Source organism: Neovison vison, chromosome 1 (genome assembly GCF_020171115.1).
Source record: "Neovison vison isolate M4711 chromosome 1, ASM_NN_V1, whole genome shotgun sequence".
Taxonomy (NCBI): domain Eukaryota; kingdom Metazoa; phylum Chordata; class Mammalia; order Carnivora; family Mustelidae; genus Neogale; species Neogale vison.
The window spans coordinates 264,783,834-264,809,704 of NC_058091.1; the positions used below are offsets into that span (position 1 = coordinate 264,783,834).

Consider the following 25,871-nt stretch of genomic DNA (forward strand, 5'->3'; position numbering starts at 1 on the left):
CTTAGCTTCTACCCACTAGATGCCAGTAGCACTAACACCACCACCACCAGCCCCAAGCCCCGGCACATTGTGACAGCTAAATATGTCTCAAGGCATTGCCACACATATCTCTAGGGAAACAATCACCCAGGTTCAGAATTCACTGCGAAAATGTGAACAAAGTCCTGAACTGGAGCTCTGGAGGCTCAGTTGTGTCATAATAAAATTGGGATCTTGAAGAACCTGTCTTGTTGGGATGCCTGGATGGCTCAGTAAGTTAAGGGTCTGTCTTTGGCTCAGGTCATGATCCCAGGGCCCTGCGATCAAGCCCCTCATCGGACTCCTTGCTCAGCAGGAAGCCTGCTTCTCCCTCTGCCTGCTGTTCCCCCTGCTTGAGTTTTTTCTCTCTCTAACAATAGAATTTTTAAAAAAATTTTAAAAAAGGACCTGTCCTGTTAGGTAGTATGAAGATGGATAAGAAGGAGAATGCACATCAAATAGTGTGTGCTGTGTCTGGCAGATAGCAAACACCAACTGTAAGGTAACTTTTCAAAATTTGTTACTATTATAGTTTTCCTTTTCTCCAAATAAGAAGAAATGAACCCATTAAAAAATAATCTTTAATACTGTACTAACTGCATCACAAAGCACATTCACAAAGTGCTGTGATGAGAAATGACTTTGTAATGATAACCCTCAAATATATATCACTACAATGGCGAGTGACTGACTTTAATTAAAGAGAAGTAAGGGTGATGTGATTCAGACCATTAGATATAGAGTCAGAATAGCCAAGTTCTGATTTGTTATATTTAGGTATTATTTAACATTGTTTTGTAACTTGATTTTAATGATGTCTATAAATGAGAAAATTAAAGAATAAACTCCGTGTACTTAGAATATGAGATCTGGGCAATGGGAATTCATCCATATTACACATATTACACATCCAGAATACACAGCCTATCACAGGATCAGACCTGAATCTTCTTCCTCTTCCTCATTTACATTGTTTTGTGTTATTTCTTGATACCTCCTGCTGTATTATCTTATTATAACTAACTACATTTTCACTAGGGCAAGACTTATCACTTTGTTCACCACTTAGTTCCATATTTATAGTCTACAAACAGTAAGAAGGGAAGCTATTTTATAAAATTCTTTGTCAATCAGTTAGTGATGTGCCAGTTGATAAAGTTACTAAGTAACTTCTGATTCTGATCTACATTGCGCAAGAAGAAAAAGTTTCTCATCTCCCAGACTCAACAGAGTGTCTTACTGCTAGCTTCGTAAACCCTATTTCAAAATTATACTATGACTATGTTATGTTTGTTAATGTGGCTATGTTATAGTATGTTCTACTCTATTCTAGACTCCAATCTAGTTTCTTATTTCAGATTGAGATAGAAAGAGCCATACAAGAACAAAGCTACATTAATTATGTCTAATCCACAATTCCCCTGATAAATAATTCCAGTTTGAAGCAAACTATGCCCTCGAATCAAATCTAAAAATTAGTGGAGTATTGTATTTTATTTTCTAATAAGCTATACTGACCAAGTAAGCAATGATTGTTGAATTTTAAAAGTATAGCATTTTTCAAAAAGTAGTATACATATGATCACATTTAATTCTCATAACAAATTATAAAAAATAATTATCTTCGTATTACAATAGAGAAAAAAGAAACTGAAAGATTATTTCTCCCTTATGAATTTTCTTATTGACATATTCTTTGTTATTTTTATGATGCCACATCTTCTAATATGTTAATAAAATAGACAGACTATTAGAAACTTACCATATTGATAGCATTCACTGGACCGATGCTATTCACGTACATGTCTGTATGAATTAATGTTGGTTTCACTGTAAAGAGAATGACAGATATGTGCATATGGAGAAGCACAACATCTTAATGTTTTAGTCTGTGTTACTCAAGAAATAAATTTATTTTGCTACATTAGAAGTGATTTACTCACAACTAATTTGGTGTCAGTAACTAATTCACTACCTATAAATAACGATTTGTTTTTCCCAAAAAATCTCCTTTTAAGCACATAAATGCAGTAACTAAGCATATTAGGGTTTGAAACGGATTATTCTTTACAACTGCACTAAAATGAACAAATAAGAAAACACTGCTCAGATTTTCTTCCACCTTCTCTCAGATATCTCAGATAGATCTTTAAGCCCTAGAATCTATTTGGGCATGGTAACCTGAATTGACCCATATAGAAAAAAAAAAAAAACTATTTAGTGATCCAGAAAAAATATTCATTACAAACATGAAGAGCAACAAATATTATGAATTGTTTTTGAAACATTGCCCTCTGTTGATTCCTGCCATGACCACTTTATCTGCATACACCTCAGCCCACACAAAATCAGTCTTCTTCAATGACTTATTCAATTGTGTGACCCATCAAATTATATGAGGAAACCATATGGAAACCCAATACACACCTATTTGTCAAAGAGGACTGATATTAAAAATCATGTAGTATGCCGTCCATGACCAAATGGACGTTCTCCATTTTCATTTAAGATTTAATGAACAAGAATTCCTGTCACCATTCTGTGCTTCAATTCAACAAGTATGTTTTTCTCGTCTTTATTCACTCTCCCTTAAAGTGCCATGCCGTAATTTTCTGTGTTGGATTGAATTCTTCACTAGTCCGGGCATCTATACCTCTGCCTTCACCCCAGTGAGGCTGCTTCACTGCCTCTGAACTTCAGGCTGGACCATCTAACTTGTGTTGGCTAACATGCACAAGTGAGTATGGTAGTTCTAATCCTAAGCATTAACTCTTATGTACGAGCCTCCACTTTCTTTCTTGCTCTTTGTTATTTTCATGAGAAGGATACTCCTAGCTAGTCTCCTGGTCCCAGGAGTAGAATGAAGATACAGGTTTCTTAAATGAGCAGCCCAAACCTGGCTTAATTTAAATGAACTGCTCCTGGCAAGTGTTAAATAAATGCATATTATTATATGCCACTGAGATTTGTGATGTTTTGTGACACCGAGTAGGTAACTAATATATCCTTTCTTTACCATTATTTACTTGTTTGTTTTTGATGTTACTTCATAAAGAAGTTGTTACATTCCTTCCACAGCCTTTGTCTCAGATATCCAGGAGAATTTGAATTTCCAGCTCTCACACCTCACTTGATTATGGATCCTCTTTCCTCATTTTGCATTTATCAAGGCCCCTCCCACCCCCACGCCTGAATGCTATTTACACATTCTTTATTTTTACAGCATATAACAATCATTTTAAGTATTTCTGGTTATTGAAAACATACTAATGTTTTCTTCTAGTGTGGCAGGCATGTTTGTTTCTATCTCTACCATATCACAAATTACTTGAACATACCTCCTATATCAGGCCGAAGTTTATTGTCATATCCTTCCAGGAGATTATTTAAAATGACAGTGACATCACCTTCAGGAACTTTTGGAGTCAAGACCCATGTTTTGTTAGAAGCATAATCTTCATAGTCGTCATCAGATTTTTGGCTAGTGAGGCTAAGAAAACAAAAATGTTGGTCAGGAAGCAAAGAGACTACATCCAAAAGGATTTTTTACTCACAGACCACGGGGGAGAAAGGAGAAATGAAATAGGATTACAGGAATGTATTACAATGGATGATAGTGAAATTTTTCACTGAGGCTCCATCTAGCTAATTACACCGCACAGATGCAGATTTAAATTTATTAAAATGTACTCTACAGTTTTCCAGAATGCTCTGTCTTCCCATCTGTCAGTATACTATGTTTTACAAGTGATTTTTGCCTTTTCCATTGTTGATGTTCTTCCTGTCCACCTAGCCAATCTCATGAAGGACTTATTAAGAAAAAAACAAGTTTGTGAAAGTGATGTTTAAATGATCATAATGTAGTCTCAGAATTCAGACATAATGTCTACTTCTTCCTCCCTTAAGAACTTAACTTGCTTCAACCTATTAATGAAAGCAAGAGACTGATAATTAGATTCACTCCCACAAACCGCCAGACAAGCCTTTCCCCTCTCAATTGAACTACTAAGGAGAACTTAGTCTTGCTGCTTTTTCTTCCCCCAGGGTGTGTGTATGTGTATTTTTTTCCCCTCACTTGCACTGAAAGCAAGGGCGGTTCATTTATCTCTGATTGTTAAGAACCTGGTACTATGAAGAAAAATGTAGTTGTAGATTCTAAACCACTCTTTATTATAGCAAAAGTTCCTAACCCAGAAACTCATGCTAATATTTAATACACTATCATTGTGTAATTGAAATTGCCTACTTTGAGTGATTGAGAAACTGCATAATATCCTGTGACTCAGTTTTCCATGCCCAAACCTGTCTGAAAACTCCCACAATTATGGCCAGAAGTTAAGGCTGACTTTGGAAAGATACTGAAATTCCTGTATCTTGCCTCTCCCCCTTGCTCCAAATTCCAACTCCCCTCTTCCCACCCCACCCCCACTCAAGAGAATTATAGGATTATATTTTCCAGATCTAGGGGCAATACAAACCTTGCAACAGCTGCCATTTTTATCAGCATTCAGTGAATATTGGTTACTTCTGTGGCTTATGGTAAAATTTAAAAAAAAAAAAAACTTAAAATACGAAGTTTCCCATCCCCATTTCAGTTTATTTACATAAATACATGCTACAGAATGGATCTTATCAGAAATCAAACCACTGCCATATTACCCTAAATACCTACACACACACGCGCGCGCACAAACCATATTTCTTTCTTCAATCACACTCATTCAGTTTATATATATGAAGTATATGTACAAATATATGTGCATATATAGATAAGTAGATGACTCCATATGGTGGAAGAAGGCCGATTGTGTGGTTAATCTGGCTTGAGAATGAGCACAGGAGCTGAAGTTTTAAGAGTAATCACTGGCATGGATCAATTTAGTAAGCAAGTAATCTCCTCTTTTATTCCTTTAAAGCTTTATACAGAAGAACCATTATCAAAACTGAGCCACACATCTGCATCAAACCTCACAGAGCCAGTCTAAGTCTGGCACTTCAGTTAGCAGAATGACTTTAAGCAGCATTTAAATTTCATAAACCACCCATACAGGGTATGATGGGCCGGACAAAACTTCAAGAAGCTCTCCAAGAAAAAGGCGCTGGTATTGGCAGAGGCCAGTTCTAGGAAAATCCTTCTTGGGCCTCAATTCATCGTTTCTCTAGAGCGTTGCTGAACACTGACTGCCTAATAGAATTTTCATTCTACGACCTAAATCTCACTAGTTTAAGAATGGGGGGAAAAAAAAAAGCTCTCTGACCAAGAGATTTTCAAATCCCTTCAGTAACTGAGAAAAGAACGTGGCGGCCCACTGGATACCATCATTACAGAATTTTACCACCATTTAATTTGTTCATAAAAAGTGTCTTAAAAAAAATCTTTCCCTCTTCCTTTCCCTCCCCTCCTCTGTGTCCCTTTCTGTATCTGTCTTTCTCTCTCTCCCTCAGATAAATGCACCCTATTAAGTTTCTTCAAGGGAAGGGAATAGATATTAAATCATTTGGTTCACACTTATAGCAACTCCTCATACTACCAAGTAAATCATCCCAGCATGATGGTTCCGTTTTACTGTTGTAGCCATCATCTGGCAGAGTAAAAGGAAAAATACATTAAGTGAAAATAGAAGAGATACTTGCATAGAAGTAATACTACTTTCCAGAACTGCATCAATAAATCTTTAAGAATCAGCATCTATTAGAGGCCAAAACAATAAACAAATGGATTATTTCATATAAAAGTATCCATGGTAGATTTTGTCATAATTGGGGTTGCCTACTTAGCCTGAGAGAGATTAAAAAAAAAAAAAAAAAAAGTTGAGAAATTAAGAGTATATACTTTGGAGTTAAAAAATACTAGGTTTGCTTTCTGGATTCATCAGGTCTTACCTCTATCATTTACTATTTTATGACCTGGGGCAAGTTATTTAGCCTTGCCAAACTTCACAAAGTTTTCATCTTTAAAATAGAGTTAATGCTAGTTTTGTTTTTTTTTTTTTTAATTTTTGTGTGTGGTTATATTTTTGTGTGTGTGTATGGTTACTTTTTTTAATCTTACTTTTGTGTATGGTTAAGATAATGGTTACTAAGTGCTTCACACAATGCCTGACACATCGCCCTGAAAATAGGTCCTTTATAATTATTGTTATAAAGTGACCACTGCTAGATTTATAACAGCTCCAACCATGCAACCAAAACCTGAATCTACAGATTCTGCTTTCAGGCTTTTATCTAATACGTGCTGAGAAAAACTAAAAACAGATGTTTTCCAGAAAGAAAAATAATGAACCCCTACATTATAAATAAATGAAGTTTTTATTCTCCGGAGTTTTCCCAGCTGAGTTCTAAATTAATGGGGCTGATGCATAATCTGGGATTGTTTCCAAATTTGTCTTAAAAAGAAAAAAAAAAAAGCCTCTCTCATTTAACGTTGGCTGTTTTCTCTAGAATTCCTTAGAGTCAAGACCTCCTCATTTGTAGGTAAACTGTTTAGGAATAATGAAGTCTGGTCATTAGACAAAGCATTCTGTGGCATTGTCAACCCCACAAGAAGGCCTGGGCAGAAACAGATTAAGAATGATGCAAGAAAACGGACAGTTGAGTGCACCAAATGCAAACATAAAGTTGAATTTCTAGCTATAGCCACCTATCTGAATTTAACAGCCTTTACAAGAAGTTATTTCTTGTGCCCTTTCGTTTAACAAAGTAATCTTATAAAAAGAGAACTAAAACTGAAATTGGTCTTAAAATACCTTACCATAATGAAAAACATGTTTTCATAGTCTGAGAGAAAATTTGTCAAAGACAGTACCAGAAAAGGTTGTAAAGTTTTCATCTTTGAAAGCTTTTTTAGAAATGCTAGAAAGACATCTGTCTGGGATCCTTGGACCTGCAGCATGAGCAATGCTAGGATATTGCTAGAAATGCAGAACTTTGGGCCCCCTGAGACATCTGAATCAAAATCTTTAACAAATCTTCAAGTGATTCATATGCATATTAACTTTTGAGAATCTCAGTCACAAAATGTTTAAACCAGTGTTGTCTGTGTGTATGTGGCAGAGCAGGTGGAGGTGAGTGCGGGAGTGGGGAGGAAGGAGTAGGTTTTTGAAAATACATATCCCCAGGTTCCCGCTTTAAATCCTGTGTCTCCATGCTGTAAATAAGATTTTTCCACGTTGTAAATTAGATTTTTATTTTCATATTTCCACTTGCAAGCATGATTTGAATTTATGCATGATTACAACATGTAATAAGCTCATGTTCAAAATCAGAAACAAAAGCTGATTTTATTTAGAAAAAAATGGCTCAGAAAAACAAAAAAAAATTTGATAGTTGCTCAGGGAGATGTTGTTCTCAATTACATAAAAGAGTCTAAATATTTGAATTTCGGTACATATTTTGTATGTTTGACACTAAAGGCTAATCATGCAGTTAATAGAATTTTAAGTTTTATTCCATATATCTCAGATTCCCACAAATTTGATAAAGATTAAAGTTTTGTTGGGGGGGAAAGCTAGCCACCTTACCATCTCAGAATAGTTTAACAGCAAACATTTGGGTGAGATATAAAAACATTTGTCTTTTCGTTCTGGTATTTTAAAATCCATTAGTACTTGGCATCATAAAGACAGAATATATATTTTTTCTTTCTCTGACATAGGTAAGTAGAATTAAAAAAAGAAAAAATTATTCATCTTTAAACTGTTTTTAAATAATTAGTGTTTCATTCTTTCATAGTTTTAGTAATATTTTGTTGGTACAAGTTTTACTTTTATTTTATAAGAGCAATGAGTTAAATGCAGGGCATTGTATATGTCAAAATACATCAAGGTCAGTAAAATGAAACCTTTTGGACCTTTTCTATTAAAAATTCCTATGCATTAGATTTTCTTCTTTGTTAGTATTACCTCTACTTTGAATCTCCACTGCTTATATGACCTAAATCTCTATTCCTTCCTTTTACTACTTTCACAGAGCTACCCTTCTACCCCACATTTTCATCAGACCATAGATTCCAGTGAGAATCCTCACACTTCAAAAGCATCAGTAAGAGAAGAATGTGTTGTCCCTTATGTGCTCATGTTACCTAAGTTTGCTAAGTTCCAGAAACTTGGCCAAACTCCAGTCTAATTGCATGGCTTGTCCTTCCTGACTACAATCTTTTCTTCTCTTCACCTTCCACACCAATTTTTGGCATGTCTTATTCCTTCTTACGTTTGAACACAAATATCACCTTCACATAGAGGTCACCCCTTACTGTTTTATCTAACTTTGTCACCCACCTCACCTTTCATATTGGCTCTAGCCAGTCCTTTGATTGCTTCATAGCATTTGTTACCATGTCCATGTATTGATTTGTTTATCATATGTCTCCATTCCTAGACTATAAATTCCACCAGTGCATGCTTAACCAAGATGTGGAAAGAATAACTGTTCTTGCTAACCAGTTTTCCTAAGGTAAATAATAATACCAATGATAGCTACTTTTCAATATTCACTATGTCCTAGGAATAGCTTTAAGGACTTCACATACATTCTCCCACTCAATCCTTAAAACACTGATATTCCTATAATTATCTGCATTTTGCCAGTGGAGAAAAACAATGATACTAACCAGCAGTCACTTCAGTTGGCCAAAACCAAAATGTTTAACCATCATGCTGCAAGGTTTTGAAAAAGAAATTGGGGGGCGCCTGGGTGGCTCAGTGGGTTAAGCCGCTGCCTTCGGCTCAGGTCATGATCTCAGGGTCCTGGGATCGAGTCCTGCATCGGGCTCTCTGCTCAGCAGGGAGCCTGCTTCCTCCTCTCTCTCTCTGCCTGCCTCTCTGCCTACTTGTGATCTCTCTCTGTCAAATAAATAAATAAAATCTTAAAAAAAAAAAAGAAAAAGAAATTGGGTCCAAAGAATCTGCTACTGTACATTCATCAAAAAATAATATCATCCAAAATAAATATTGCTCAAGCTCATTTTCCCTTGGGGCAATAAATTAGTTTATGTCCGAGCTCAATAAAAGTATGGCACCTTCAGCACAAAGTTAGTAACATTCAAATATCGTAAGCTTTCTGTTACAGATACCAGTAATTTGATCTCCCCATACTGAGGAATAAAAGCAGAGCTCACAGTTTAACTTCACGCATGTGATAAACTGTCTCATAGTCTTTCTCACCTTGGAGAGCAATGTACACTGCAGGGGCAAGGCATACATATCAACCAGTTCATTTTAAAGGATGTCCTCTAGCCACTGCAAAAAGCAGATTTGGTAGAAAGTGTCAAAACAGGTTTGAAAAGTGAGTATATGTCTCCAAAGATACAGGGAACTCATAATCCGACCATAGGAGGAGGGGATGCCACTCTGTATCACCCAGGACTGGGAGCTCTTGAAGGATACTGTGGTATTCTGTGAACAAAAACACTGGAGCAGCAATTACTCTTTCACACAGGGTCTTTAGTGGCCTCTGAGATTCTCTACCTCCCAGTAAGGACATGTAAGTAACCAATGCAGAACCTGTTGGGAAAGGTGCTCTCTGCTTGTGTATGTACACATGAGTATGAATATTCAAAAAGAGGAGAGATACAGCAAGGAAATAAATCCCCAAGAATCAATTCTGATTATGAATTGTCCTACTTATAATGACTTCCTGAGCTTTTACCAGGTCAATTTTTTAATATTAGGTTCACGGTTATTGGTAAATATGTTTATTTGACCAAGTTAGTTATGAGACACATATATCCAATGTGTAAATGCAAACTATTTATTTTATTAGCATCCACCAATGACCCATATCAAATAACTGTCTGTGTGGTTTTATTACCTAAGTTTCATTGCAAGTATCAGAACATTCAAACCAAATTGGGAGGCACTGACATATATAATCACAAAGCTTAATGTAGGATCAGCTTCACAGTGCTCTAGATGGCTTCACAACTATGTATGTGAAAACTCAGGTTCTTTCCAGCTCACCTTTCTATCCTTCACATTGTCAACTTCAACCCAAACATGGCTTGACTATGCAGTCAAGAGATGCTAACAACTCCTTACACCTCTATGCCTCCTTATTTACATCTATGATAAACTCTTCCAGAAGTTTCCTCATAAAGAAAAGTCCTCAGAGAGTCTAATTTTGTTCATCACTAGCCAATAGATACAAATTTATACAAATGAAACTGAAATCTATGGCTAGAGAATGAGATTATGTTAACTATTTTCATCTGAATATCTATCCTACCATCAGTATCCAAGATGGAACAGCTTCACCAATAGCATCTGGACTTCACAGATACTCAGTGAAAACTGGGATAATTAATAAAGCAAGGAGGGGAGATGTGGAAAAGGCAATTACAATATTCACTGGGGTCAAGCGGTTTACACAGAAAAAATCCATCCGTGTGAGGTCTAGGATTATCCCTGAAGTCCATTTTCCTTGGATTATCCACCTGTTTTAATCTTTCTTAAACAAAAGTGGGAGAATGAGGAGCATCTAGGACTCATTCACTGCTGGAAGGAAAACATTTTGGTATTATCTGGTAATGATCATCACCTTCTATTTCATATCCCAAAAAGTCCATCTTTAGATTTCAAAAAGAAACACATGTGCATTTCTACTCTAACACATGTATAAGAATGTTTAGTTGCTTTATTAGTATTATTAGTAATAGATGTGAACATAAAACAAAACATAACCCAAACAGATGTGAACATAACCCAGTACAATAGACTAATAAAAGATGGTATATTCACAAATTTAAATATCACAGAATACAAACTGGTGAGCTACTGCTAAATTCAGCAACATGAATCTGAAAAAAAAAATTGAGCAAAAGATGCTACACATACACCCACACACACACATACATGCTATGTTTCTGCTTATATAAAATTTAATAAACGGCAAAATTAAACTATAGAGCTGAAAGTCAGGACAATGGTTTCTTTGGGGGAAGAGAAAAAAGAAAATGAGGAAGGAAGGGAGGAGGTTTACTAGTGTGCTAGCCATGTTTTATTTGCAGTTGTGGTTTGAGGTTGTATGGATTTTGTGATGAATCATTCAGCCATATTTAGGTCTTTTGTACTTTTCTATGTTTTACTTCACAACAACAACAACAACAACACAGCACTATAAAAAATTAAGTTTAGGTGTGAGTGTTACCAGTAGAACATTAGGTTCCTAAGAACAAGAAATATTTCTATCTCCAACAGTATCATTTTCTGAAAATTTGCCAAGTGTCTGTCACATACCAAGACACACAGTGAATACTTTCTGAAATACTGGGTGAATCAATGAGAGTATGGGTTATTTTTAAAAATGTAGTGTTTGTGGAAATTTACATGGAAAAATTCACTCTTTAAAGGTGCACATGTGTAAAAATTATAGCTAACATTAAAATGAGCTGCCTATATAACATGCCATAACATGACTGCCATCCCTTATGCTATAATTCCTTGTGCGTAAAAACTCAGGTTACATACATTGAAGATATTTTTGAGAGTTAAAAATAAAGCAAGGCCAAGGTTAGCCCCAGAAAGCAACTGTCTGTAACTGTTGGATAGAATAGAAATAAAAGTGTTCACGCTAAATTGTTGTAAGAATGTCAATAGATACAAGAATTCTTATGGTATAAATAATGATATTTATAATGGTAACTATGATAATTAAGCTGACAAATTCTTAATGTATTGCTTTATATATAAAGTTCTTTTATGTGATTTTTTTACTAAGTGATAAAAGTAACATTTGGTTTCTTGTTTGTATATACTTTGCCACAGGGTAGAAGCTATGGCTTCAAAACCTCAGTGATCTTGGGAAACTGAGACAACTCATCTTACACACTATATATTGAGGTGGAATTTTTAAAAGGAAGTGGAGCCATAACTATGTTGGTCCCATGCAACATTTTTTTTTCTATGAGGTAGCAGAACTTAGCCACTGCACTTGTGTTATTATTGGACCGTGACAACACAGTGATGATATACTAGACCAATACAATTTGGAGGGTTGCTCTTCCCCATTCTAGAAACATACATGGAGTTCACACAGAGTTGCTAAGTTCTAACTATGGGAATCCAAGACCAACTTTAACCACAGAAATATGTAAATTGTAAGCTAATGTCAGAGAAGCTTGTAATTTTATACTGTCAAGAAATACTCTAAGAAGGAAATATTTTGTATTTCTTCCTCTATCTAATAACTAATCATTTACTAGGAATGCACAATGTCGAGCATATACTGAATGCTCAATGCATTGTATAGACCAGTTGTCCTTAGCGGGACTGCATGTTATAATTACCTAGAGAGCTTTAAAAAAAAAAAAAAAAATACCAGTGCTGAAGGCCTGCCTCTTAAGATACTGAAGTAATTGATCTAGGATGGGACCAAGACATTGGTGTTCAAGGAATTCTAAGATGCAGCCAGAATTAAGATCTAGTGCAAGAGAGTGTAATAGAGCTCTCAGACTTTTTGCTAAAATAAGTATCACTTTGGTGATTACTCTCAAGAAAGTCAAATGTCACTTAGTAGTGTTTCATTGTGCACTGGACGTTCAAAATAGCATCACCCTCAAAACTTATGTCCTATTAAAATTATCCCATAGGGCACCCGGGTGGCTCAGTGGGTTAAAGCCTCTGCCTTAGGCTCAGGTCATGATCCCAGGATCCTGGGATGGAGCCCTGCTTTGGGCTCTCTGCTCAGCAGGGAGCCTGCTTCCCTTCCTCTTTCTCTGCCTGCCTCTCTGCCTACTTGTGATCTCTGTCAAATAAATAAATAAAATTTTAAAAAAATTATCCCATATCAGTGGTTCCTGGAACTTAGGACACCTATCCCTGGTAACCAAGACAAATTTAAGTGTTACGTAAGAAGAGCAGTAAGACATTGAAGCACATAATTTGAAAATGTTTCCCTTTTTAATTTTAACACATTCAATTATATTAAGGACAACATCTCGGTTTATTTATAATTTGTTTTTAATCACATTCTCCAACTTGCTAATCTACTTTCTAAGGAGATCATCAAACTCAGTACTTCCAGCAGAAAATTTGGTATTAAGATATGATAACATTGTACTTGTTTCATTGTACTTATTTTGCAGTTGTCTTGTATTATGAAAAGTAAACCTGATTTTCCAGATTTTATTACTTTAATTATTAAAGGTAGTAAATTAAATAATTACTTTAAAAAGATACTGGTTTTATGAAAAATTTAAGTAAAATAAATGATCAGTTGTCACTTTGATGTGGCAAAAACCATGAAGGTGGCCAGATTTGGGAAATAATGCCTTATAGGTTTATATTTCTTGGTCCTTCAATTAATTACTTGAGATTCTTTTGTGCAAAGCACAGTTTCAGTTGGAAGTAGGAAGTTCAATGCTGATATCAAAACACCTTTCATCTACTTGAGGAAACAAACACCTGAGCAGCTAGAAGCAAGAAAACTCAACTAACAAATGTAAGACAATAATAAGAACATTGACACGTGGTAGACCATGACTAATCTCCGTCTGCAGTAACTCCACCTTGATGTTAAGTTTATTTCCTTCGATGTGCCTCTACATTTACTATGAAATCTCAATTTCCATAGTGAGAAGGACAGTTTCCTCTAGAACATAAACCATTTTGAAGAACTGACACAACTTTTCATCCCTCTTCTAGCAAAATAAAAGGTCACACATATAAACATGCAAAACTGTTCTCATATTTGCAAGGAGGCCACACATGTGAATAAGAAAAACTTTGTGTACTTACTCCCAAAGGTTAAACTGTCCCAGGTTTAGGGTCATTTTCAGTTCAGTACACTGAAGAGCAGTGTACAAAAAAGAAGGCTGATTCTATTGCATGTAATATCTGTATATATTCAGATGTTTATTCAAATATATTAAAAATATATTAAAAATTCAAATCTTTGGAGTCTGTTCTGCAAGAGCAAAAAATGAAATATTTCAGTTTTCTTTTAAGATTCATATGTTTAGAAACATAGAGCTAATTTATTCAGGTGGCTGATTAAATTTTGACTTTTATGTGGAATTTTACCCTCATATATATATATATATATATATATATATACCTCTGAGTGACCATGAGTCTAGGAAATTTTCTTCCTCTTCTTTATTTTCTAAAATTGCATTATAATCTTTAAGTTCAAGTCAACAAAAATTTCAAATCTGCCCTGTGGTCATGGCTAGCTCTAGACTACTCCTAACATTTTTATTAGTTGGCTCTTCCTGCCTAAAACATGTTCTCAAGATCACTATTAATCACTTTACAAAGTTAATCAAGTCCTGTTGGTGGGAATGCAAGCTGGTGCAACCACTCTGGAAAACAGCATGGAGGTTCCTCAAAAAGTTGAAAATAGGGGCGCCTCGGTGGCTCAGAGGGTTAAGCCTCAGCCTTCAGCTCGGGTCACGATCTCAGGTTTCTGGGATCAAGCCCCGCATTGGGTTCTCTGCTTGACAGTGAGCCTGCTTCCCCCTCTCTCTCTGCTTCCCTACCTGCCTGCTTGTGATTGATCTCTCTCTCTCTCTCTCTCTCTGTCAAATAAATAAATAAAATCTTTTTTAAAAAGTTGAAAATAGAGCTACCCTATGACCCAGAAATTGCACTACTGGGTATTTACCCTAAAGATACAAATATAGTGATCTGAAGAGGCATGTGCACCCGAATGTTTACAGCCGCAATGTCCACAATAGCCAAACTATGGAAAGAACCTAGATGTCCATCAACAGATGAATGGATAAAGAAGATGTGGGGTATATATAGATGTGTGTGTGTCTATATATATATATATCCCTCTTCTAGCAAAATAAAAGGTAACACATATAAACATACAAAATTGTTCTCATATTTGCAAGGAGGCCACACATGTGAATAAGAAAAACACATACATACACAATGGAATACTATGCAGCCATCAAAAGAAATGAAAGCTTGCCATTTGTGATGATGTGGATGGAACTAGAGGGTACTATGTTTAGCCAAGTAAGTCAATCAGAGAAAGACAACTATCATATGATCTCCCTGATATGAGGAAGTTGAGATGCAACGTGGGGGGTCTGGGGGGTAGGAAAAGAATAAATGAAACAAGATGGGATTGGGAGGGAGACAAACCATAAGAGACTCTTAATCTCACAAAACGAACTGAGGGTTGCCGGGGGAGGGAAGTAGGGTTATGGATATTGGGGAAGGTATGTGCTATGGTGAATGCTGTGAAGTGTGTAAATCTGGTGATTCACAGACCTGTACCTCCGGGGCTAATAATACATTATATGTTAATTAAAAAATTTAAAAAAAATTTTTATAGTTAATCAAGTCCTATCTCATCTTTCAGATTTCTTCCTCCTCAGTTTCCCTACTACTGTTTTATGAATAGTCCACTTTTATCCTAATATATTTAAATGTATATAACTAAGAATTTTAAATACTTGACAGAAATTCGTGTTTATTCATTTCTATTCACAGTCATCTTCTATGAATTAAACACTATCCTCAGTACATTTTGCTTGTGAAAATATCGTAGATGTTAACAAAAAAAAAATTCTGAATTGAAAATGAGCATAAATAAGTGCTCTATGGATATGTTTTAGTGAGTCCAAAATTAGTTTTGTACTTAGAATCCTGGAACAATGTTAAAAAGGTGGAGGGCACCTGCGTTAAGCCTCTACCTTCAGCTCAGGTCATGATCCCAGGGTCCTGGGATGGAGCCCTGCATCTGTCTCCTTGCTCAACAGGGAGCCTGCTTCTCCCTCTCCCTGCCACCCCTCATGCTGTCAGATTAATAAATAAATTGTAAAAAAAAAAAAAAAAAAGACCCACCGGACTTTGAAGTCATCCTAATGTCACCCCAGTTTAAGTGCATTTTAAATCATGTTGATTTTTAGGCAAATCAAAATTTTTAATAGAAAAAGGCCACTTTGTATCATTTATATATTTATAACTGTAGATTCCGTACAATGCAGTTAAGTTTAAAAGCTTTAAAGGACAAGGAATTCATACCATGTAGAGAATGCCTTAATGGAATAACAAGGTCCCTTACTGCCTTTTCTAGGTAATATATCATTACTTTTTCCACGAGACTGCAAATCTAATGCATAGATTGCAAGAAGAGGCTCCCACAGAATCCATGGTTCTTCCTACAAGTTCCCTATCAGTATTCTTTCCACCCTTTCCAGTTTCCTCAGGTACCTGATTACCACTGGTGTCAAAACATATCACATTACTGATTACCATTTCAATTGTATCACTAATAATGAAATGGTCCTAATTCAACCAAGAGTACAATCTCAAGTCAAAATAGAAGAAACTTCCATTTGTCTGGAAAAACTTTAAATGATCATTTTGTGTAAGCATTCCAGAGGGGGAAAAAAAAAACCTAGATAATCAGTTTTTAAAAGTTATTTTTCCAGAAAATATTTAATTCTCCAATGCAAACACAAGTGAGATTGCCAAGTAGTATGTATGTAGGAGAGTATGTTTAACTTTATACAAAATTGCCAAGTTTCTCCCCGTTTTTATTCCTGTTAGCAATGGAGAAGTCTAGTTGCTCCATATCCTTACTAGCACTTAATCTTGCCACTATTTTTTATTTTAACCATTCTGATAAATGTATACCGGTATCATAATGCACATTTACATTTAGGGTTAATAACTTTGAACGTTGTTTTGTGTGCTTACTAACACCTCAATAACTTGGATGAACCTCAAAGGCACTATATTGAGTAAACTAGATGAGTAAACTAGATGAGTAAACTAGATGATTCTACTTAAATATTCTTGAAAAGAAAAATAGCTACACTGATGAATAACAGAGCAGTTGTTGCCTGCTGGGGGAAAGGTACGACTACAGAGGGCAGTAGGAGGAAGGTTTTTTGGGGGAGAGGGGGAAGGGTGGCACGAGGTATGATAGAACAGTTCAGTATCCTGATTAGGAATACTGAATAACAAGAATTTATGTGTGTGTTAAAATTCATACAACTGCCTACTAATAAATGTCAATTTTGTTCTACATAGAGAATAAAAAGTTACTATGCTGTAAACTTAAACCACTGAACTTTTGGAAACATTCTTTGATAGAAGATTTTTGTAAAATTTCCTGATACTAAATTATGAGGTAATTGAGCCTAAACATTTAAAAGTCTCCTGAGGGGGACCCCTGGGGGCTAGCACCTGCCTTGTGCTCAGGTCATGATCTCCAGGTCCTGAGACCAAGCACTGTGTCTGGCTCTCTGCTGGACCGAGTCTGCTTCACCTCCTCTGGCCCTCCCTCCTGCTTGTGCACTTGTGCTCTATCAGATGAATGAAATCTTTAAAAATTAATTAATTAATTAATTAATTCCTTTCTCCCCAGGAGATATTTATCACTGAAATGGTACTGTGGTTTCCTTTTAAACTGCAACAGAGATGTTTGGATCTCTTTCAGCCTTTTAGATGGAATACTACCTTTCATTGCTTTGTTGCTCAGAGATTAAGTTCAACAACATATTTTATGGATAGGAAATAAGTACACTTTTGTTAATGCTCTCTGAGAATCCCTTAAAATCTAAAACTCAGTCATCCAAATAACTGCTCCTAAATCACATTAATCTGTAAGTAAGAGACTATCTTTGCCAGTTCTTAGATATAAAGTACTCATCCCTGTAAAAACATATGTTTAAACATATTAGTTAAATGTAGTGCAATAATTTCATAACAATGCCATAAAATAATTATTACGCTTCAAATAATTGACATAATAGCAGACTGATTCTTGATCCCACTAAGATTTTATAGCAAAATCTAGAACAATACTATATATAACTCTAAGGAAGCTTAAAGGCAAAAATTTAGTTAATCGCAAGCAATTAAGAATTGGTAGGTAAATTGCAACCCTCATCATTCCCCAAATCATAGAGGCACATGTCTTCCTTAAGAAAAAAATTGATGGTATTATTAAATGAGGCATTTCTCCTGACACAAACCCCTTATCTGGAATAATATTCAAATTCTTCACTAAGGCTACAAGGTGAGGTAACAGAAAGCAGCTTTCTGCCTCCCAAATCCTAGAACCTGGTTTTTTTTTTTTTTTATTTTATTTATTCAGGGGCACCTGGGTGGCTCACTTGTTAAGTGTCTGCCTTTGGCTCCGGTAGTGATCTTGGGGTCCTGGGATTGAGTCCCGCATCAGGCTCCTTGCTCAGCAGAAGGCCTGCTTCTCCCTCGCCCACTCCCCATGCTTGTGTTCCCTCTCTCTCTCTGTCTCTCTCTGTCAAATACATAAATAAAATAAAATTTTAAAAAAGATGTTATTTATTTGACAGAGAGCCAGAGAGCACAAGTGGAGGGAATAGCAAAGGGAGAAGAAGAAGAAGGCCCCCCACCTAGCAGGGAACCTGATCATGGGATTATGACCCCCTGGGATCATGATCTTAGCTGAAGGCAGAGGCTTAGCCATTGGAGCCGCCCAAGCGCCCTGCTATGCTCTGACTTTTGATCCTTGTCCACTCTCCTGCCTTCTGGGCCTTTTTTTAGTTTCTAAATCACACCCAGTTCCTACTCTATTCAGGGCCCTTGCACCTGCTGCTACCTATGATGAGAATGGTCTTCTCTTGAATCTTTTCATGGCTGATTTTTTAAAAATATTAATATAACCTCAATTTTTTATCCATTAGTCAGAATGGCCTTTCCTGACCATTCTATCTAAAATAATTCTTTTCTTCTCTCCATCACAGCACACTTTCAATTTTTTCTTCAACTTTTACCTTTATTTCAAGGTAAAATATGTATGTCCCTAGACTGCAAGGTGTAAGAGGATTAAAAAGATATAAATTTCTCTCACTGTTTTATCGCCAACCCCCACGGTGCCAAACAAGTATCAGGAGTGCAACAAATATTTAATTATGGCAGGAAGGCAGGAGACAGAAAGTTGTCCACTGTTCATTTATTTTCATTCCGCACTCAACATAGCACTTGAAAGCTCAACAAGAGTCGAATGACATCCCACGTTAGCCTATTTCAAGAAGAAAACAAAGAATCACATGGGTCCATGAGTTTAAAAAATGATTGAGTGTGAAATGTACATCTGGTTACACAATTTCTTTAAATCAGAGGCAATAAGTAAAACAAATCAATATAATTTATAAAAGAATGATTATATGTAGTGTAGTGTTTTGTTTTTAAAAGCACATCTTTATTCTAGAAAGTAAATTCTATAAGAGCAATGACTAGGTTTGCCTCATTCATTGCCTTTCAGCATCCAGCATAGTGCCAGGAAAAGAGTGGCTAGAAACTAAACAGGATTCCCAAAATAAATAGGAATTAAGAAGGGCACTATTCAGATCACCTAAATCAGAGTATATAACCACTATGTCCAAACTCGTGCTTTATGTGCATTTTTCTGATAAACTTCATTGATACTTGAGCATCTACTAAGCATCTGTTTATGAGATTACTTGGAGTCTGAAGTCCAACAGAATAAAATTACTGAGAAATTCTCTCCCTCCTTACGTGATTCTCTAAAACGTTCACTCTGATACTCATTCATCAGAGAAATTGACCTGCATATGGAAATGATAGCAGATCTACAAAAAGGAGTCCCCATCATGGACCTTGGAAATTGCGAATGGCCTGTTGACCACAAGGGTACTTGAAAAAAAATCACATGTTTCAAGGAGTATCTGATGGCTAACATAGCCCTGGTTTTATGGCACCGAGTTGATTTTATTCGCTGCTTATTTTATTATATAAAAGATTTTGGTGATGTGACATGGCTTTGACTGGGAAGTTTTGATTTGCTTTTCCCTGTCAATAGGATTTTATTACTGGAAATTTTTTCATGCTTTCACGTATAATGATTAGCCTAGTTAAATATTATCCATATACTCCTTTTTAGTCATGAAATAGAATAGGTTTATAGGAACGCCTGGGTGGCTCAGTGGGTTAAGGCCTCTGCCTTGGGCTCAGGTCATGATCCCAGGGTCCTGGGATCGAGCCCAGGCAGGGAGCCTCCTTCCTCCTCTCTCTCTGCCTGCCTCTCTGCCTACTTGTGATCTCTGTCTGTCAAATAAGTAAATAAAATCTTTTTTTAAAAAAAGAAAAAAGGGGCGCCTGGGTGGCTCAGTGGGTTAAGCCGCTGCCTTCGGCTCAGGTCATGATATCGGGGTCCTGGGATTGAGTCCCGCATCAGGCTCTCTGCTCAGCAGGGAGCCTGCTTCCCTCTCTCTCTCTGCCTGCCTTTCTGTCTACTTGTGATCTCTCTCTGTCAAATAAATAAATAAAATCTTTAAAAAACGAAAAAAGAAAAAAAAGAATAGATTTATAATAAAATTATCTCTCAATCCTAAAACATCTCTCTGAAATTCTGTATTAAAGGATTTCAAAAGAATTTGAAAATTTTCAAAAGAAAATGGAGGAGAGGTAAGAACTCTGAAAGTAGTACCTCTAAAGGAGGTAGGACAAGGAAGCCACCATAGGGAATCTAATAAAATACAGCGTGACAGTTGAGTTAGGTCCAATGAAGAATCAGGAGCTAACATTGGAGAGGTTGTCAGGGATCAATAAGATCATGAAGGACCATACTGGGTAATCACATGCCCAGTTTGCCTGGGAAGTTTCAACTGGCACCTGTGATACTGACACAATTATCAATAATTATACCCTCTTTCACTCTAAAAATGTCTCCATTTTACATAACAAATATATGGCATATTACCTACAACCTAGCTCAAACAATTGAATCTTATGGCAGAAGGGGAATTATTGCAAATTTTAATATGGCAAAGAACAAACATATTCGTATTGCAAGAAGTCATTCTGAAGTAAAACTACTTTTATTTGCAGATAACAAGATTGTATATGAAAAATCATAAGGGATCTACCAGAATAAGTTCTAGAACAAATACCACAGGATATAAAATTAATATACAAAATAAACTGCTTTTCTATATAATAGTAATAAACATTTGGAAAATAATTTAAAAGTATATAATTTGAAATAGGACACAAAATACTTAATAAACTTAAGAAAAATGTACAAAATGCTTACACTGAAATATACAATAAATTAGTAAGAAAAAGTTAGGAAAACCTAAACATTGGGAAAGATAAGCCATGTCCATGGATCAGAAGACAAACATTGTCAAAATGTCAATAATTTCCAATTTGATCTAGACTCAATACTATTTCAATAGAGACATAGCAGGACATTTTTGTTTTGTTTGTGTTTGTGGAAGTTGACAAATTTACTAAAAATATGTAAAGATATAAAAGATGTAAAATAGACAAATCGGGTCTTGCAAAAAGAAGAACACCTATGGTTTGTGTTTCAGATTTGTTGCCTTGTTTCAGGATTTACTGTAAGGCTACAATGATTAAATTCACATAGTCCTGACAAATAAACAATCCAGTAGATCAATGGAATGGAATACAGATTTCCGAAATAGACCTAGACATATATGTTAATATTCTGACAAAATTCAAAGGAATGTCAATAGGAAAAAGAAAATCTCCTCAAAAAATGGAAATGAAGCAACTGGATACATGTAGGGGGGAATGAATCTCATTCTCTAACGTATTAAATGAGACAGATATTAGAGCTAAAAAAGAAAGCTGTAAATATAAAGCCTCTAGAAAAAATAATGAAAATGTTTTTGCAAATTTGGAGGAGGCAAATCTCCTAGGACCGAATAAACACTAACCATAGAAACAATCACAAATTGTACTTTAAAATTAAACATCTTGCTCACCTAAATAAATTAGTAAATAGTAGGGGCACCTGGGTGGTTCAGTCTGTTGAGTGTCTGACTCTTGATTTCAGCTCGGTCATGATGTCAAGCCCAACATCAGGCTCTGTGCTTGGTGGGGAGTCTGCTTGAGATCCTCTCCTTCTGCCCCTCCCCGCTCAAGTAATAAATATTTTTTTTTAAATAGTAAATAATAAATCCAAAAACTGAAAAAAGTATTTTCATTACATCTGATGAAGGGGTTTTTTTTTTGTTTTGTTTTGTTTTTGTTTGTTTGTTTTTTTGTCAGAAATAAATGTTTTAAAGATTTTATTTATCTATTTGACACTCAGAGATCACAAGTAGGCATAAAGGCAGGCAGAGAGAGAGGAGGAAGCAGGCTCCCCGACGAGCAGAGCGTGCGATGCAGGACTCGATCCCAGGACCCTGGGACCATGACCTGAGCTGAAGGCAGAGGCTTTAACCCACCGAGACACTCAGGCGCCCCGATGAAGGGTTTTCATATGAAATTCATAAAGTACTCCTAAAAATCTAATAATAAAATCGATCAAAACAAAAAAACCTGAGAGGGACCTGGGTGGTTCAGTTGTTAAGCATCCTACTCCTGATTTCGGCTCAGGTCATGATCTCAGGGTTGTGAAATTGAGCCCCACGTCAGCACTAGGCATGGAGGCTGCTTAAGATTCTCTCCCTCTCGGGGCACCTGGGTGGCTCAGGGGGTTAAAGCCTCTGTCTTCCGCTCAGGTCATGGTCCCAGGGTCCTGGGATCAAGCCCTGCATCGGGCTCTCTGCTCAGCATGGAGCCTGCTTCCCTTCCTCTCTCTCTTCCTGCCTCTCTGCCTACTTGTGACCTCTGTCTGTCAAATAAATAAATAAAATATTAAAAAAAAAAAAAAAGAAGATTCCCTCCCTCTCGCTCTGCCCCTCCCCCGCACCTGTTCACAGGCAAGAGTTCTCTCTCTTTCAGAAAAAAACACAACCAAACAAAAAACCCAAGAGGCACAATTTTACTTCCACTGTGATGACTTAAATCCAAAAGACCTCAGTTACCAGTCTCTGCAGTGTCCCCAGTGATCTTTATCTTTCTGGTCTTCATCTAAGCCTTTCCCACTATGTATCAGGATTGTTCTGTGTTACTAATACCACATGGCAGTAGTGATGGTACATAATTATAAGATTTTATTACAGAAGCCTACAGCTTCTATATTGAGTCTTCTCTCTCTCCCCCTCACTTTAAATCTTTCTCTTTACTCCACCTCTCCATCACCATGGAGAGATCACCAGTGAAGAAAATGGAGATTCCTGCCAAGATAGATTGAGCTTGAGAATGGCTAGTCCAGCACCTTCAGAGAACTGGAACCCTGTTCAACAACTTGACTACAATCTCATGAGAGGTCCTGAACCAGAATCATCCAGCGAAGTCACTCGTGGATTCTTGACTCTCAAGAGCTTTGTGAGGTAAGACGTAGCTTGCTTTGCGGGGAGGTTTTTTGTTAGTTGGTTTTGGGTTTTGTTTTTGTTTTTGTTTTTGTTTTTTTAATGTTTTGGATAACTGCTTATATAGAAATAGATGACTAATGCAAAGGCAGATAATACCTAAAGGGGTAAGGATTTGCAGCAACTTGAACTGTCACACATTAGAAAATTGTTCTGATAATTTATCATAATATAAACAATAATTCTACATTCTAGCAATTTCACCAAGAAAAATAAGAAAAGTGCCCAAAGAAACACTTGTACAGTAATGTTCATTCTAGCTTTATCCAAACCATCTCAAATTGTATACATCAAGAGGAGAATGGGTATACATGTTATAATTCATACTATGGGATTCCTAAAAATAAAAAGGAACTCATGATATGTGCAGCATCATTGTGTGTCAAAAACATGTTTGGCGAAAAAAGCTGGACATAAAGTGTTAATTTCATCAATATAAGTTCTAGAACAGAAAAAAAATGGTCTGTTGTGAGAAAAATCACAAGCAAGACCATCAGGAGAAGGGAGGAAAGGGAGAGTAGAGAAGTAGTTAACTGGAAAAGAATATTGGAAAACCTGCAGGTGTAATGGAAACAAATATATATTGAAAACTAGTGTGTGTTTGTATGTATATAGGAGTGGTGGTTATACTAGGGCATACATTTGAAAAAAATTTCTTCTAACTGTACATTTAAATTCTCAACAGTTTATTGCATCTCAATTATGTCTTCATTTAAGAAAATATTTGAGGAATGTCTGGGTGGCTCAGTTGGTTAAGCGTCTGCCTTCAGCTCAGGTCATGACCCAGTCCCGCACTGGGCTTCCTGCTCAGCAAGGAGCCTGCTTCTCCCTCTGCCTGCCCCCCCCCCCCCCCGTCCCTCTCTCTGACAAATAAATAAAATCTTTAAAAATAAAAAAGCAAATATGTGATAGGAGAAATGTCTCTCTGCTGTGTGGTAAATTAATAAGACAGCAAAACTGACATCAGAAAGGTACTTAAGGTGACTGATTAAGTAACCTAGGTCACAGATTATATTCAGTTTAATTCTATGATCAGACCTATTAAGCACAAAGAAAAAGATAGTCATGATCTTGAATAGTAAAATATCAGCTTGGGTTATCTCCTTATTATTCTCCAGGTTCAACCCATTGCTTCCATTTCAAATCTAATATAGATGTTGCAATCAAGAGTAACAACATGGATTTGCTCTGAATAATTGGTTGAGTAATTTTGCTAAGAAACTCAAAGACAGTGGTTTCACACTACCTCTGAAAAAAGATCCTTATTTGCATATCATTAAGGAATCTGTCTTCAAGGAGTTTCATGTGTCAGCATTTATTTTTTTATTATACTAGAATCTAATCTACATCTGTTAGAAATACTAAGTTTACAATAATGACCTAAAATTAATGACCGGTGTAGGCATTCTACAAACTTAGGGACCTCTTCCCTATTTTCTTATCTTACACAACTTAAGGTAGAACTGAAGACAAGGTAGGGAACTGAAGACTTAAAGAATTTTTATTAAGAAACCCTCTCATGGGGGCACCTGGGTGGCTCAGTGGTTTGGGCCTCTGCCTTCGGCTCAGGTCATGATCTCAGGGTCCTGGGATCGAGCCCTGCATAGGGCTCTCTGCTCAGTGGGGAACCTGCTTTCCCCTCTCTCTGCCTGCTTCTCTGCCTACTTGTGATCTGTCAAATAAATAAATAAAATCTTTAAAAAAAAAAAGAAAGAAAGAAAGAAAGAAATCCTCTCCTGCACTCTCCTAAAATTTGGATTTTAACAGATGTGGAGAAGATGCCTCTGCTTCTAGGAAAACCCCAGGAAATAATGACCCTGTACTAATACCAAAAACAATGACAACATATAAGAGATGTTTACCACGTGTCAAGACCTTACCACGTATCATAGCAATTACTATTCAAACTTAATGAATAAAAATTATTATCTTCCTTTTTTATGTATGAAGAGATTAAGGCTAAATGAAGATAACTGAGGGCCAGCAAGGAATGATAAGGATAGAAATTTAAATCCCTGTCAAGTGTGGCTCCATAGCTTATACTCTTTAAGGGCCACACTATACTGTAAGACCTGCTTGCTCTTTTGTTTTTGTGGGCAGCTATACATGCTGAACTTAGAGCAAGATACTGTCAGGAAGACAAAAAGGTTTTTCTTTCTTCCTTTTTAAAGAAGACAAATTTCAGGGAAAACAAAATGCAATTTCCATTAATTAAAAAATAATTAAGCATTTTTAGAGGCAAAGCACTTCTCTAAAAGCCTGGGTTATATAAGTAGACAAAACAGTGTCTGCTTTCACAAATCCTGGCTTCTACTGAGGGAAACAGAAAATAAAAAATAATAAACCAGTAAGCAACATAGTATAAAATTATCTACCTGATTACTGAAGGTTCCAACTATAAGGAAGGATAAAAACATAGATGAGAATAAGAGGAATTGTGGATACAAGGTTGAGTGTCATTTGCAATATTACACTGAATGATCAGTTTAGGCCTCACTGGAAAGGTAATATTTGAGCAAATCCTAGAAGTTAAGTGAATTAGCCAGTGGATATCTGGGAGAAATACATTGCATAGGAAACAGTATATTAAGTATATTAAATATACTTTCCCTACTGTTATCATAACCAATGTCTCAGAACAGGGAAAAAATTGGTGAAGAGA

The 25,871-nt window shown here is 36.2% G+C and overlaps 1 protein-coding gene across 2 annotated transcripts in view; it reads right to left on the reverse strand.

Annotated features, from left to right (window-relative positions):
- GABRG2 (gamma-aminobutyric acid type A receptor subunit gamma2) overlaps positions 1 to 25,871 on the reverse strand; it is a 107,239-nt gene that overhangs the window by 73,782 nt on the left and 7,586 nt on the right. For both annotated transcript variants that reach the window (XM_044230090.1, XM_044230100.1), the window contains exons 2-3: positions 3,357 to 3,508; positions 1,781 to 1,848 (exon numbers count right to left, since the gene is read on the reverse strand). In XM_044230090.1, the coding sequence (XP_044086025.1) occupies positions 1,781 to 1,848; positions 3,357 to 3,508 (220 nt within the window). The remainder of the gene's footprint in view (positions 1 to 1,780; positions 1,849 to 3,356; positions 3,509 to 25,871) is intronic.